Here is a 17,162-nt window from a genome sequence, read left to right as displayed (position 1 = left end):
GCACATTCTGGCCCTTGTTTTTGAGAGAAAGGGTGTAAGAAATAAGTACTGTGATGAGTAGAATATTATCAGTTCTCAATACACTCAACAAGTAGGAATGTATATATGGTCCTTGTTTTTGAGAGGAAGTGTGTAATAAGTACTGTGATGAGTAGAACAATAATTCATATTTTAAAAAAGTGTTATGATCTCATAAGACTATCGCAGGATTGTGAAAATTAAGAAGGAGTAGGTGATCTCTGAATACACTCTAATATGCATATTTGGTACTGTAGGTAGGAGTCTTACTGGAGATGGTGTTTGTGAGAGTCTACCTTTTTTGTCCATTGGTTTGGGAAGAGTTGTGAGTAGAGTTACATTTCTTCCCACATACACCGTACTACACACACCCATCATCTGAGAGAGAGGGTTGAAAGGAAAGGCCAGTCTATCTACGCACCCTATTATGTACACCCATCTTCTGAGCAAGTGATCTGGCAGGAGAGGGCAGTCCCTCCACACACTCTACTACACACACCCGTCATGTGAGAGAGAGGTCTGAAAGGAGAGGCCAGTCCATCAACACAACCTGCTATGCACAGCCGTCATCTGAGAGAGAGGTATGAATGGAGCAGCCAGTCCCTCCCCACCCACTACTGTGAGAGAGCCAAACAGGAAGTACAGCCCTCTCAAAGCCCACGCAGGCAACCGTGAGTGTCTTGGAAGGGCCAGCACGTATTTAAAAAAATAAAATAAATATTCAACCATATTCTAATGACTATTCTATTATAGGTTACCAATGACTATTAACTGAAAACACAATAAAGAACTGTATATAGCAGATGAAAATAATATTTAGAACTCTACGCTCTGTGAGATTCTTGTGATGCTCTCATGAGAGTATGGCACCTCAAAAATACATTAATGACAACATGTCTCAATATGAGAGTTACAATAACTGAGGAAATACATATTCTCAACTGAAATATTGCTATATTAATCTGTTTAATACTCACACATTCTAAAAAACATTTTGCAAACTGTGAACCCTTTCATTTTATGTTACAAATAAAACACATTCCTTTTCAAAATAATGCCTGCATACAGGATTTATTATACAGTCATTCTATCACACATACACTTACAAAACAAATTAATTTACTTTAAGAAAAAAAAAAAAATCCACTGAAAAAACAAAGGTTAAAGGAACATTATAGTTAGGTATGATAAAAGGATCTGTTTTATTTTTTTTTTAACTTCAAAATTCACTGAAAAAATTAAGGTTAATGTAACATTATAGTTAGGTGAATTTATTAGTGACATTATTAATGTTTTGAGCTAAAAAAAAAACAGACATTTACCAGGTATGGTTAGCAGAGCAGCGCTAACTATAATTAATGCCCCCACCATGCACTGCTTATGACCTCACATATGATATCACTCATGACATGTTCTATGGCACTTATGACATCACAGATGACACCACTGATGACATCATCCAAGCTTCGCTTTCCTGAATATAACTGTATAAATTACTACAGCATTACAAATAGCATAGTTGTCATTGACAATCAACCACGGATTTATGGGAAACCCTCATTGAGTACGGCTATGGACAGCGTTTATCTGTATCAAACCTCTGACACACACACACCAAACCTACATTAAGAAATTAAGTTGGTTTCAGTAGAGAACTGATTAATGTAAACAGTGATTACTTTATGGAGAGAATTCATTCTTAGCACACTGTTTGTAAACAGTGAAACTCTCATGAGAAATACACCACAGAGTATTGAAAGGTATCCACTAAGAACAGTATACGTTCTATGGAACAGTTGTCAAAAAATACACTAGTTGCTAAAAATAACCAAAGTCTGAATGTGCTAAAGATCAAACTACCTGCACCTTTCATACTGTGTAGCAACTTACTACTGTTGAAAACGTTTCCTGCAGAACCAAAATACTTGTGTAGATTATAGTGAACACAAGTCAACTGTCACCTACTCTTGAATACAAAGATTTATACTTTGTTCACTAACTCTAGACACCGATGGTGCATTAGGAGCAGATATGTTTTGTAAACACCTACACCCATTAGCTGGAGCCATGATGGAGCCATTAGGTAGACAAGTAATATGGTACTTACCTGCCACTATGTAAACTGTGAAACAAATTAGCACACTGCTTGGATGATGTCATCAATTATGTCATTTGAGATGTCATGAGTGACATCATAAATGGTGTCATAGAACATGTCATGAGTAAAGTAATTTGTGAGGTCTTAAGCAGTGCATGGCGGGGACGCAAGTTAGAGTTAGCACTGCTAACTATAACTGATGAATTTCTGTGTTTCTTTAGTTCAAAATGTTAATATTGTTACTGATAAATTCACCTAAATTTAACATTACTTTAACCTTTATTTTTTCCAGTGAATTTCTAAGTTAAAAAAAAAGAAACAGATCCTTTTATCACACCTAACTATATTATTACTTTAACCGTTGTTTGTTCTCAGTGAATACATACATTACCGACTGGAGGTCATCAGTATATAGTTATAGTTGGAACCTACTTTCCATAGGAAAAGCATTTTTTGTTTTGCAAATAACGTTGGCGCTGTTTGATGAAGCTTCATACAATTTTCAAAATCAGTACGCCACTCAGTTCAGTTGCTGTCTTGAAAGTTTTGGGTTGATTCGTGAAGCAGGGGCCGAATGAAAGGGAGGAGGGTCACAAAAAGCTTTTCCCCCATGCATTCTTCTGTAGGGATTTTAAGCACAGCTACAGCTCAAAGCGCTGGACGGAATTACATGAAATTTGGCAAAAAGATAGCAGTTGGTCAACAAAAAGCCCTTTTTGGTATTTGGTGTAAATCCTCTCAGTAGTTTCTGAGATATTAAATAAAAAAGAAATATATATATCTATGGATGCGGAGCCTCCGTGGATCTGATAGTCCCTGTGCTGATTTCTGATTGGCTGCTAACACTCCAACTAGGAAATGTTGGCAGCCATTTTGGGTCTTAGACTCAGCCGAGTCCCCCCCCCAAAAAACTAAAAATATTGAAAAGGGGGCAGGGTAGAAATACCTTGACCCTATAGCCCTGGTGCTTGGGTCCCCCTGGTACCCAGCCGGGGGTCATAAATGTTTTTTTTTCCTTCAAAATTGGAAAAAACAAACAAGCTTGGTCTCTTGTGCTTGTTTTTCTTTAAGCCCCTGGGTGGGCCAGGTCCTTGCAGTAAACAGTGCCCTGGGGACCAGCTCTCCTGGGGGCTTTAATTATATACATAGCAGGGGGACGCACAGACCCCCTTCCTTTGGCTCCCAACAGCCCTGGGGACCACCACCTCCACGTTACTTAAGAGAGGGTTTGCGCAGACCCGCCTCCTTTGGCTTGGAAGAGCCCCAGGGACAACCACCTCCCCAGGACTTGCTAAGGAATTAGGAGGGGTGCCGGGCGGACCCCGCTCATTGTCCCTTATGGACCACAGGGACCACCACCTCTCTGGGGCCATCAATATAAAAAAGGGGGGGCCATTTTCGGCCCCGGGGACCACCATCTGCAAGGGGCTGGCCCTGAACAAACTAAAGAAGGGGGCCACGTGGGCCTCTACTGGAACCATTAATGGTCCTTGGGACCACCACTTCCCAAGGCCTGCTCCCTATCTCCTGAGGTGCCCATCCTTGGGAGATCGCAGTTTGCTTTTACTTGCCGTGCGCTCTGTCAGCTCCCGCCAAGCGACAGCAAACTGTAAGTCCACTTCAAGCGGGTGGGAGCAGGAAAACTGCTCCCGCTCACTTGAAGCGGACTTTTCATCTACTTTCCTGCCCCCTGTCAAGCAGGCAGGAAAATAGATGAAAGGATTGCTCCCGCACTTGGGGAGCAGCATTTTTATCTGCTCCCTTTATGCAGGAGTAATACCGGCTTCCGCTGGAGGAGGGGAGGCTGCAGGGGCCAAAGGAGACTTTGGGTGCTCCTTTGAGTGCAATATCTAATATAGTGACTGTAAAGAGTGGGTTCTTTCTGGTAATCTGCTGTTGAGACCAGAGATCGTCATTATCGCTTTTAACCACTACAAGTATGTAAAATTACCTAGAAGCCCTGCCCATTTTGCCCTGCCACATATAAGTTAGTGGTATGCAACGTCTTCCTGCCTTTTTCCATAATGATGGACCGCTTACTAAAAAGCCCTGCAGCATGTTTACCCCCAATTTTGGAGATGCATTCTTGATACAGAGGAATCTGAGCTCATCTCCATCAAACAAAGAAGCACTTACTACATTTAATTAAGAGAAGTACCCTTGTTTGGTGGAAGCTCAACTTTTTGTAGCATTGTCTTCTCTACATGAGGATTCATGTTATTGAATATATTTCTGTATGAAGACACTCGAGGAACAATCACATTGCCAAAATTACAGACCCCAAAGGTAACTGGAAACATTATCCTGTGGGCCTGTACACAGCTGTAGTGTGGAATATGCAATATACATTGACTCATCGAGGTAGCAGTTACTAATTAGGCAGTAGAAAATACTTAAGTTGGGTAGATATTTTGTGCAAAACTGTGTCCTTTTCTTGGATAAATAAGCAGCTCACGATGCATTCTGTCACCAATGCTCATTTCACAGACATTAAACCTTAACTCCCCCTCCCAGGGAGCAAGGGGGTGGTTGGCCACACATGGCCGAAGGACGAGCGTGGTGCAGGGATTGGATGTATACGGGGGGTTGCTCAGAGGGCCTGGCCACAAGCCAGGCCCTGGGTCAATCTCCCGCTCTGTTTTAAAAAACCATAGAATTCACTGAAAAAAACAAAGGTTACAGTGACGTTATACTTAGGAATTAGCATTTAAAAATACCTTAGAAATACCCCTTCCTTACAATGCAGTGAAATACGTTCATACCTATGGTCCTCATTCCATCGCAAGAAAGTGGTTTTAAGAGACTACCCACCATTCTTTGAAGCTGTTTCTGCCCCATCCAATGGGTGGCAGTAAACCCACAATTCGGTAAGAGGAAGTGCCTTTGGACTAGAAGTACTGGAGTCACAAAAAGTTAACATTATGGTTTCTCCAGGTAGCAAAAGTTAAACTGGGAAATGCAAAGATAGTACATGAATAGATGTTTATAAATTGTTAAAAGGAGGCTTGTTATATGAGACATCATACTCAGTCGCAGTCTGTCATTGTTTCCGCTACAGGTGTGGAATGTTGTCCCGAAGCTCTTGCCGTTCCTGAAGACCACCTGCATTTACTTCGTCCTGTGGCTACCACTCACCGAGCCTAGCTGGTTTAGCGCCCTCATCAAGTGCCTGCCCATTCTGAGTCTGTGCTTCTTCATTGGTACTCATGCTGCCAGTCTTGGAGTCTTCACCTCGTATGCCCGAATTATCTTCCTTGGGTTGTTGTTCTCTGCCCTGGGGGATGTCTGCCTGATATGGCCCTCTTTTTTTCTCCATGGTAAGTCTCTTAGGTGTACATGCTACATTTTAAGCACACTGAGGCCCAGATTTACTAAGCCCTTGTGTTGCCATTGCATCACACAAGGCAACACAAGGGCTTAAGTGATATTTACTAAGCCACACAAAGCGACCTTGCGTGACTCTTCGTGGCTTAGTAAATCCAGAGTAACGGAAGGCAGCACAAATCGCTGCCTTGCGTTACTCTGCATTGGAAAGGCATTCCATGATTTGAGTGTGAGCATTCCCAAGCATCCACCCATTGATTTTGGTATATTCCCAGATTTACTAAGTGTAGTAAACTTAGGAATGTGTCACAATGCTATTCCATCCCAACAGAAGCGTAACAAGGAGAAATATGTTAATTTCTCCTCGTTAGTTCCTCTTTCTATGTGTGATGCATTCTGCAGCACACATAGAAGGAACAAGATGCATCTGTGGATTGTTTTATGCAAGAAGTTGTCCGTTCCTGCACAAAAACTATCCTTCTTGTAAAGCAGGCACTCATGCACCATGGCGCAAGGGTACCTGCTTTGGTGCTAGGTTACACACAGTGTGGCAGCGCAGAGAGAATAGGAATGTGCCATATCTTAATAAACATGGCGCATTCCTGCTCTCTCCATTTAATACAGCGTAGGAAGTTGTCTTGCTATGCTGCGTTGCGTCAGATGTTACCAAATCTGGCCCTGGATGTGTAAGAGCACTTACATGAATGTATGCGGATTTGCATCATGGATGTGCATCTGTGCTTACACGTTTTAATTGGCTGCATATAGGTATAAGGTGAAGTAAATAAACATAGATTAAATCATAAAATCAAAATCCCTACGTTTACCTGGTCTTGAGAGAAGCAGATTCATTGAGATGGACTTTGAAAATGCATATCTGAGCATGACAACAATAAAATAAAAGACATATCCACATACCAGCAAAATATAAAAGCATGACGCGCCTATAGATCGATACATTAACAAAACAACATAGCACCCCATTGAACGATGGATGCACACCTAATTCCCACAGCTCAAGAGCTAGTGGATGGTTACATACTGTTTGCGTTTTAAAGTATGTTTGATCTAACCAGTGGTTATTGGCAGATCCCATTAGCAACAAGTGCTAAGGAGAAGAATTTATTCCCTACACCAGAGAGAGATGCTTCTGCCACATTTCAGCACCTAATGAACTAAGTTCTGACAGGGCTGGAGGAGTTCAATTTGGCCTACCTTGACAGTGGTTCCATCTTTAACAATTTGTGGGAGGACCACTAGCACCTGGAAGCACCACAAGAATATGGAGTACGTAGAACAAGTGTTGGTCAGGGTACAGGTAACAAAACTGACTCTCAAGGCAGGTGCCAGATGGGGCAGTCCTCCACAGTCTACCTTGAACATCAGGTGGATGGATGCTAAGGTCCAGTCTCTGTTGGAGTGGGAGGTTCCCACCACCCAGAATCAAACAAGAGACTTTTTAAGACTCACTGTCTATACAGGAACTTTTGGCTCATAGTTGCACTCCTTGACACTCATGACATCTAAGAAGCAGCCTAAGAAAGAAATTTGCTCTACATTAGTACACTTCCAAGGGGCAGATTTATGGAAAGTGGCGATGCACCACTTTCCCTGCACTCCTTAGCACCCCACTACCGCCACCATGTGTGCATTGTATTTAAAATACGGCGCACCATGACGCAGGGTAGGGGGCAATAGTGTAATTTTGTATGACACTATTGCTGTACTCTGCGGGAGTAGCATCAAAATATTGGCGCTAATCCTGCAGAGTACATAGGGCCCCATTCTAAAGAATGGCAGCCCCATTTTAACACCTGCGCAAGAGCCGGCTCTCATAATGGGGGAACGCCCCCTTTGCAGACATTATGCCTGGCGCAGGCATAATGTAGTGCAAAGGGTTACAGAGTGGCGCAATGCATTCATTGCGCCACCCTGTAAATAAGGCGCTCGGATTTTGGCCTTGTTGGGCCACATTAACCTCAAAATAAATTACGTTAATGTGGCGCAGGGTGGCACTAGGGGCCTATAAATATGCCCCTAAATGTCTTTGAGTACTTGAAAACAGTGTTTTGCAATGCTCCTGTTTTGAAGGCACCTGACTACAATCAGGCCTTCTTTGTACTGACTGAAATTCCTGACAAGGGAGTTGGAGCAGTTCTAGGTCAACTCGATGAGAAGGGTGGAGGTCACACATTTGTATTTATCAGTTATAAACTGCTTCATAGAGAACAGGACTGAGCTGTCATTGAAAGATAATGCTTTGCCATAGGGTGGAATGGTAGGAGGTTCCAGACTTAATTGTTTGATAGCAAGTTTGTGCTCTGGACTTATCACAAGCCACTCGAGTGGTCGATAACAGTGAAGGGTGAAAATCCCAAAATGCTGAGATTGCTTATCACATTACAAAGCCATGCTTTTACTGTGAAGCACAAAACCAGAATTTAACATTGGAGTGCAAATGGCCTTTACCACTTGTTTTGCCAATCAAATGAACAGACATTTCCAGTGGTGGAGTAAGGTACTGTGTAGTCAATCAATCAAAAAATGTATTAAGCGCACTACTCACCTGTTAGGGTCTCAAGGCGCTGAGGGGGGGGAAGGGTTGCCGTTTACTGCTCAAAAAGCCATGTCTTGAGGTGCTTTCTGAAAGTTAGGAGGTTCAGGGTCTTGCGTAGGTTGGTGGGGAGGGAGTTCCAGGTCTTGGCAACGAAGTGGGAGAAGGATCTGCTGCTGGAGGTGGTGCGTTGGATGCAGGGGACTGTGGCGAGGGCGAGGTCATCGGAGCGGAGAAGTCGAGTAGGTGTGTGGAAGTTTACTCGTTCGTTAAGGTAGGCTGGTCCAGTGTCGTGGAGGGATTTGTGAGCGTGGATAAGGACTTTGAAGATGATCCTTTTGCTGATGGGCAGCCAGTGTAGGGACCTGAGGTGAGTGGAGATGTGTTAGTGGCGGGGGAGGTTGAGAATGAGACATGCAGCTGCATTCTGGATTCGCTGGAGTTTTAGCTGAAGCTTGGCTGTGGTACCAGCGTAGAGGGCATTGCCGTAGTCCAGTCTGCTGCTGATGAAGGCATGGGTGACCATTTTTCTTGTTTCTAAGGGAATCCATTTGAAAGTCTACCGTTGCATGCAAAGGGTGTTGAAGCAGGAGGACGATATGGTGTTGATTTGCTGGGCCATGGAGAGAGATGACTCTAAGACGATGCCGAGGTTGTGTGCGTCGGCAGTGGGTGTTGGGGGTGGTTCGAGGGCGGTGGGCCACCAGGAGTCATCCCATACTGTCTTGTTGGGGCCGAAGATGTGATTTCTGTTTTGTTAGAGTTAAGTTTGAGGTCAATTGCTGTCATCCATTTGGCTATGTCGAGGAGTCCGGCGTGCAGGTTTGTCTTGGCAGTGGAAGGGTTCCTGGTGAGGGAGATGATGAGCTGGGTGTTGTCTGCGTAAGAGATGATGGTGATTCCGTGGTGGCGGAGGATGTTGGCGAGGGGTGTCATATATATGTTGAAGAGGGTGGGGCTGAGGGAAGATCCTTGGGGGACTCCGCAGATGATCTTGGTGGCTGGGGACTGGAAGGGAGGGAGGCGAACTCTTTGGGTTCTTTCGGCAAGGAAGGAGGTGTGCCCATCTAGGAACTTGTGTTGGATTCCTGTGTCAAAAAGGCGTGCACAGAGGATTTGGTGGCATACAGTGTCGAACGTTGCGGAGAGGCCAGAAGGATGAGAACGACGGTCTCACCCTTGTCCACTCTGGTTCTGATGTTGTCTGTGCAGGCTATGAGGGTGGTTTCAGTGCTGTGGTTCTTGCAGGATCCAGACTGGGAGGCGTCAAGTGCGTTGTTTTCCTCTAGGAATTGAGACAGTTGGGCGTTCACTATCTTCTCAGCGACCTTGGTGGGGAAGGGGAGAAGAGAGATGGGGCGGTAGTTCGTGAGGTCTTACAGGTCTGCTTTGGGTTTTTGAGGAGCACGTTGACTTTGGTGTGCTTCCAGATGTCTGGGAAGGTTGCGGTGTCGAATGAGCTGTTGATAACGGCACGGGGCCGGGGAGCGATGATTTGGCTGGCCTTGTTGAATATGTGGTGGGGGCAGGGGTCTGTGGGGGAGCCTGAGTGGATGGAGTTCATGTTTTTTTCGGTTTCCTCGTCATTGGTTGGGGTCTAGGTGTGTAGTTGGTTGGTGTGGGGGGGCGTTGTGCTGTCGGTCGTGTCGGTGGTGGTGACGGTGGGTGCTGATGCTGTGAAACTGTTGTGTATGTCTATGATTTTGAGGTGAAAGTAGCTGGAGAGGGAGTTGAAAAGGTTTTGGGTGTGAGCGGGGTCGATGGTGCTGGATTTGGGTTTGGTGAGCTCTTTCACGAAGGTAAAGAGTTCTTTGCTGTTGTGTGAGTTATTATCTATGCGTTCTTTGTAGAATGACCGTTTGGTGGTCTGGATGAGTTGGTGGTGTTTGTGTATGGTTGTTTTGAGGGCGGAGAAATTGCTCATTGAAGGTTCTTGGCGCCACGCTTTCTCAATTTTGCGGCATTCACGTTTGGAGGTTTGGAGTTCTCTGGTGAACCAGGGGGCGGTCTTGATGGTGCGGGTGTTGTTGTTTCTTCTCAGTGGGGCGAGGGAGTCTGCGCAAGTTGTTAACCATTGTGTGAGGTTGTGTGCGGCAATGTTGGGCTCATTGGTGACGGGGGGTTGAGCTTGGGTGATTTTTCACTCGGGTGTTCTTTGGAGACCTTTTCCTACTTTTGGTAGGGTGCGGTGTGTTGTCGGTGGTGGGTGGGGGGTTTCATGAAGGAGAAGTGGACGCAGTGGTGGTCAGTCCAGTGGAGTTCAGTGGTGTGGGTAAAGGTGACGTGGTTGCGGGAGGTGAAAATTGCGTCAAGCATGTGTCCTGCTGAGTGAGTGGGTGAGGTGACCAGTTGCTTGAGTCCGAGGTTCTGAGGTTGTCTAGCAGGGTTGTGGAGTTGCGGTCGTGAGTGCTTTCCAGGTGAAAGTTGAAGTCACCAAGGAGTCTGTGGAGGTGAAGGCATGGGAGCTGATAGTATCAGCGATGGTGTCGCAAAATGGGGGGTGGGGTCCTGGTGGTCTGTAAATGAGGGTTCCTCTAAGGGTGGTGTTGGCATTGATGTGAATTAAAAAGTGTACGTGTTCTGCGCTGTCTAGGGTGTCATTGGTGTTGGTGGAGATTTTGATGGTGTTTTTGTGTATGATGGCGATACCTCCTCCTGGCTTGTTTATGCGGTCTCTACGGGAGATTTTGTAGCCTTCTGGGATGGCTATGGCTATGTCGGGTTCTGATGAGGAGTTCATCCATGTTTCCATGAGGAAGGCGATGTCAGGGGAGTATGTTGTGATCAGGTCCCAGAGCTCGATGGCATGCTTGTGGACGGAGCGGGTGTTTAGGAGTATGCAGTTAAGGTGGTTGTGGGGGGTTGTTGTTGTTGTAGTGTGTGTTGGTGTTGTGGTGCGTGCTGGTGTTGTTGTGGCGCGTACTGGTGTTGTTGTGGTGTGTGTTGGTGTTGTTTGAGTTTGTGTGAGTGCAGGAAAAACAGCATGAGTGGCATGTGAATGGTCCATGTGTGTGCTTGGGTTTGGCCTGGGCGCAGGCGGGGTGCTGTCCTGGGTTGAGGGCGTGGAGTTTGGTGGAGGAGTAATGCTGCCTCAGGGGGTTGGAGCAGCGAGGGCCAGGGGGACCGACGCTAGGCACGGTCCAGGCGTGGACGGGCGCAGACAGGCGCTGGGAGGGTGAAACAGCTGGGAGGTGGGAGGGAAGGGCCAATAGGGGCGCGAGGGGGATGGGGACGCAGGGGACGCAGCGGCAGGGATCGGGAGACCGGCAAGAGCTGACTGGGAAACAGGTGGTAAAAACAACAAGTGGAAAACGAAAAGAAATGCAAAAAGGGCACAGGAGCAATTTAAAACAGTGCAGAAAACAAAAAACGATATTCAAATAACGAAATACACGCAATACAAAAAGAAGAGCACAACTTGATATGCCTACCACTAGGCACCAGGGATGAGGCACAGGCGGGTGCCTGCGGATGGTAGAAGGCCTCAAACTCTTCCTGGCGGCAGACGGCAAGGTCAGGGGCACAGAGGCAGACTGGTGGAGCCAAGTGGACTCCTGGCCAGAACCAAGTCAGGGGGTCACACAGGGCTCCGTGCAGCGGGCGCCATTAAGAAGGGGAGGTGGGAGGGTGGAGCAGCTGGGAGGCGGGAGGGAAGGGCCAGTGGGGGCGCGAGGGGGGCGGGGACGCAGGGGATGCAGCAGCAGGGATCGGGAGACCGGCAAGAGCCGGCTGGGAAACGGACGGTGAAAACAACGAGGGGAAGACGAAAAGGAATGCAAAAAGGGCACAGGAGCAATATAAAATAGTGCAGAAAACGAAGAACGATATACAAATAACAAAATACCCGCAATACAAAAAGCAGAGCACAACTTGATATGCCTACCACTAGGCACCAGGGATGAGGCGCAGGCAGGTGCCTGTGGATGGTGGAGGGCCTCGAACTCTTCCTGGCGGCAGACGGTGGGGTCAGGGGCACGGAGGCAGGCTGGTGGAGCCAAGTGGACGCCTGGCCAGAACCAGGTCAGGGGGTCACACAGGGCTCCGCGCAGCGGCCACCAGTAAGAAGGGGAGGTGGGAGGGTGGAGCAGCTGGGAGGGAAGGGCCAATGGGGTCACAAGGGGGGTGGGCCGTAGGGGACGCAGCGGCAGGGATCGGGAGACCGGCAAGAGCCGGCTGGGAAACGGACGGTGAAAACAACGAGGGGAAGACGAAAAGGAATGCAAAAAGGGCACAGGAGCAATATAAAACAGTGCAGAAAACGAAGAACGATATACAAATAACGAAATACACGCAATACAAAAAGCAGAGCACAACTTGATATGCCTACCACTAGGCACCAGGGATGAGGCGCAGGCGGGTGGGTGCCTGCGGGTGGTGGAGGGCCTCGAACTCTTCCTCGCGGCAGAGTCAGGGGCACGGAGGCAGGCTGGTGGAGCCAAGTGGACTCCTGGCCAGCACCAGGTCAGGGGGTCACACAGAGCTCCATGCAGCAGCCACCATTAAGAAGGGGGTGGAGCAGCTGGGAGGCGGGTAGTCTGGTCTGGGAGGTCCAGACACTGAAGTGAGAGAGGATACAGGCAGGGCTACCAAGACATACCTGAGGACCCTGTTATCATAGAGCTTCTGATGAGCTCTTCCTGCACTGTCGTTAGGTAGATGGAAATGATCCAGCTTGGACTCTATCTCCAATTCTTGACTCTGATGAATCTTCTTTCTCTGTTACGTGGGGTGAGGAGACTCACATCAAATTATTTAAATGAATTACAGTGCAACCAAATGGTCAAACATTCAATCTTGGAGACCAACTTAAAGTTTCAAAGGGCTTTACTACAGACTCAAAGTCAAACTTTAATAAATGAGACTCAAAGTCATAGTATAGATATACAGAATCACTGAAGGAGAGTTAAAACATCACCCAGTTTTTAATCTAATTAACATATGCAATACCAATATTTCAAGTGAGACAATGTTGAAAATCAAGGAAAGCTTTGATGTTTGAAATCCAAAATCCAATTCTCCTGCCTAACCTTAGAATCTTGATTCTGAACTATTCTAATATTAGAGGGGTTTCAGAGAAAAGATCAGCATAGCAGAAGTTCTGTAGATCTGTCTCTCAAGAGAGTTGTGTACAGCATAAAGCTGCTAAATCTTTAAGAATTGGAGGTCTGTACCTCAGAGAGGTCCGCTCTGCATGATGGAATGAGGGGGTCTGAGTCTTTCACTAACTAGACCACACCTAAATCTCAATCCTTCCAAAACTGACATAATTGCCAAACTTTTCCACTGAATAACAAAATTGTAAATCAAACATGTAGTTAACAATAGTATCGCCTTTAAATCTGTTCTATGTGGCCTTGGTGCCCCCCGCTCTCAGGAATTTCAAAGTGATAATTGCCAATTCAGGATACCCCTTCCATCTTTGTAGCACTTCTCTCAGGCTGTCCTGTCTCACACACACAATAGGCTCCTTATTAACTTTGACACTGGCACCTTTAGAGAATTATGCAAAAAGCTAAATTCACATTGAAGGTTAGAACACAGGAAAAATGTGGGGCCTTCACTCCGGCCAGTCTAAACGAACACAAGTACACTTACAGTTTAAATGATTTCTATATGTCTCTCACGTCGAATATAAAATGATTATAAAGAATAATATTTCTAAAATGCTATAACATAAACATCCTTTCAAAACGATGATTAAATGCGACATACATTAAACATTATATTGCACTTCATTTGTATGCATTTCAGTGCACCACGTTTAAATGAAAACATTTCTCGCAGTACAAAGAAAAATAATCACCCCTTCATTTCGAGATTTAAGTGACATAATGGCACAGCCAAGTTAGGCTCTTTCACTAAGGGTGGGGAGCGACACTGTATTTATGTTATTCAAGGTGAGGAAGTTTCTAGGTCATTCCAGCTCTTTTGTCTGTCACTGATTACTGATTCAGGCTGATGACAGCCAGGTGCGGAGATCTCACACTCCATTAGGTCTATATTTTGGATACTTCTGCTTGGTGCCCACGCCATTGCTAATTGATGCGAGAGTCATCGGATTGCAAAAAATCTGTCTAAGGAGCAGGCAAAAAATTATATTTGAAAGAAAATCTGCCCAAACCGGTTCTGAGACTTTAGACAGTGGATCCACATCCCCTTATCTACAAAATTAGAATAAAAGTGTGATCCAAACCACCCCACTTTCTTTTAGTTCCAAGTGCCCGCATGAAGTTACAGCTAGGGCTCCCTAACCACCTTACCAGGAGAGGGGCTTCAAATCATTTGTATTATGGGAAAATAAAAACAGTGATTAAGTACAATAATATAATTGATAAAACATACCATGTCTTACTAAGACACTGTTAGAGTGGCACGGAGAAACAAGCAAATCACTGATTATTAAAAGTGTTATCTGCCTTTTGACAGTTGACCAAAGAAAGATACTAGTTCATAGAAGGCCCTCCCTTATACAAACAGGCTTGGATTCTAGAACTGGTTGGTCCAGTTTCAAGCAATGAAAGCCAAGCTCTTCAGAAAGCCAGTGGTGTAATGCAAAATGATGCTCCCTGCCACAGAATGTGTTGAGGGACCCTTGAGTCTCCCAGACTCACAGAAATCCCTTGGCACTGACAAGAATGGGCCATTCTTGAAGGACTGGGAGGCTCTGCACTGCAGGGGCCTGTCTCACGCCCCTGCAGAAAACATGTTCAGTAATTTGCCGGACCTGGTGAGATTATAGTGAATGTGGTGTGGGAAGAGCTATCAGAGCGTCATTAATGTGAACTCTGCTTTAACTTACATGGTTGGAGAAGGCTGCTAATAGTCAAGAGAACTAGACTCCCCTCATACCTGTGTGTCGTTTGCTTTTCAGGGATGGTCATGTTCGGGCTGGCTCACCTCTGCTACACCTTTGCCTTTGGCCTGCAGCCCCTCAACCTGCGAGTTTTCCTTCTGCTTCTTCTCATGAGTGGATCATTCTACACCTTCCTATTCCCCTACCTGAATGATCCATTCATCTACATGGTGGCGGGCTATACAGCTCTGATTGGCACCATGGGCTGGAGGGCCTTGTCTCGTGTCCACCTGTCGTCCTACAATCGTTCATGGGCACGCATCTCTGCAGCGGTCGGATCCGTGATTTTTATGGTCTCAGACTGTACTTTGGCAGTGGACAAGTTCTGCTTCCCAGTGTCCCACTCCAGGCTTATTGTCATGGGAACATATTACACTGGACAGTTACTAATAGCTCTTTCTGTCATTGACACTGGTGATGACTTCCCCTGGAAGAGAAAGTGACAGACTCAGCATTTATCTTCATCTGCCTTGAGCCAGAGGATATCCTGTGGAAATGAGTGGACTCCCAATAGTCCTTCTTTCATAGTTGCCAAAAGCAATGGTCTTCTCACTAAGACAACCCACCACACCAACACCTCTTACTATAACCAACAGTGATGGCTCTCCAGAAGCCGCCCCACCATCAGCGCCTGGTTCTGGCATAGGAAATGATGCATGCAGTCCTCAGCTTAATAACCGTGATGAGGAAGGTGAGTTGCGCCCATCTAAAGTGTGGACCTCAGTGCTAGTGTCTTTCATCTGTAGAGTGAGTGACACCCGCGCTTGTAATTAACTTGCAGAGTGAAGAACCTCTGTCTCTAGTATGGACGTCAACAGTCACGAGCTCCTTATGCCTGCCAAAAGAAGTGATGCCCCTGCTGAAGAAAGCCTTCTTAATGAACTGCTGCTCTATCGTCTTTAGCCTGTACATGTATTTGTGAAAAATACCCATCCAGTATCATGGTACCTTTTGATCAGAATGTCTTAAAGATATATGTAATATATTTCAGAATAAACACTCCCTAACTTTGCTGTTGTTAGTTTTTGTTAATTGATGACTGAGTAACATTTTTAAAGCACCCTCAACAGTAAGTGGACTTAGTGCTCATTTTATCCTGACCTAACCATACAAGTAAGGTATAAACTTTTGGCTGAGGGTCAGGAATGAGATTGTCTGCTTAATACTGAAAGTATTAAATTCCACAATATTGGATAGTGCACTGAAAGAGAGCAGACTCACCATGAGATTAGATTTTAGCTGGTGACTCTTAGTATAATCTTGCCTTTGCTGCGTAAGACTCTTGTAGAATTGTAGGTGTTAAACGTTATGAGATCAGGGATGGCAACTGAGGTTCAACAGGCAGAAAAGATATGTGACCAGATAAAGTATAAAGGTATGTTAGAAAATGTATACTTCTGTTGAACATAGTTATATACTTTTTTCAAACTCACAAATCATTCCTGAAGTAATGCTGAATAGCTGCACCAGTCTTTGCTTTCCAGGCGCAGTCCAGGAAAGTCATTCATTTGACTTCTTCAGGTGTTTGCACTTCCCAGTACAGAATTGTAGGCACAATACAGTTCTGAATGAGAAAATGCAAATACCCTAATTGAAGTGTGAAACTCCACTCAAATGCCGGTAAACTCTGAGGAGTTTACCAGCATTCGGGTAGAGGCACAGACTTCAAGTCGTGCCTTTCATGGGCCCCCTCCTGTGGCTACTTTTGCGTACACTTGAATGCAGTCATGGAAATAGCAGCAATTATCAAGGGTGTTACTTTGTACTTATTCCTGCCTTTTCTTTTACAGAATCACGCACATATTTCTGCTCTAGAGGATTCTAGCAGGGGCGGCTCCTCCATTAGGGCAGATGAGCATTGCCCCCCACCAGCAGCAGAAGCTGCAAAACTTTTAACACATGAAATGATAGTAAACTCTGTTGATTATCGTTTTGTTTATTAAAGGGGTGGGGCCACTGGGGTGATGAGCAGTGAGGGGAGTCCACGGTGCACTTCCTTCCGTGCGCATGTATGTTTGGCCGGCCATCTTGGGCCGGCCAAACACACATGCGCAGTAGGCTCTGTGTTACTGGGCTGGAGAGAGTCTGCACAAGCTCCCAGTCTGCCTGGGAGCCCCCTGGCTGGGGGCTCCAAGCCAATCTTGATGCTTTTTTTAGCAGTATCAGGATTAGCCGCAGGGCAGGCTGGGAGCCTGTGAATGCAGCCTGCGACAGAGGAGAGGAGCGGCGCGGCAAGGAGCGAGGTAAGTTTTTACTTAATTTTTTATTTTTTTAAATTAAATTCCCATCTGCCATATTATGATCTCCATAGCATT

The 17,162-nt window shown here is 45.7% G+C and overlaps 1 protein-coding gene across 1 annotated transcript in view; it reads left to right on the top strand.

Annotated features, from left to right (window-relative positions):
- The window catches only part of TMEM86B (transmembrane protein 86B), a 41,504-nt gene extending 25,646 nt beyond the window's left edge, over positions 1 to 15,858 (top strand). The window contains exons 2-3 of the mRNA XM_069202041.1: positions 5,175 to 5,433; positions 14,866 to 15,858. Of these exons, the coding sequence (XP_069058142.1) occupies positions 5,175 to 5,433; positions 14,866 to 15,290 (684 nt within the window). The 3' untranslated portion in view covers positions 15,291 to 15,858. The remainder of the gene's footprint in view (positions 1 to 5,174; positions 5,434 to 14,865) is intronic.
- Positions 15,859 to 17,162: the final 1,304 nt, after the last annotated feature.

Source organism: Pleurodeles waltl, chromosome 7, assembly GCF_031143425.1.
Source record: "Pleurodeles waltl isolate 20211129_DDA chromosome 7, aPleWal1.hap1.20221129, whole genome shotgun sequence".
Taxonomy (NCBI): Eukaryota; Metazoa; Chordata; class Amphibia; order Caudata; family Salamandridae; genus Pleurodeles; species Pleurodeles waltl.
This window is presented reverse-complemented; position numbering and strand designations above follow the sequence as displayed.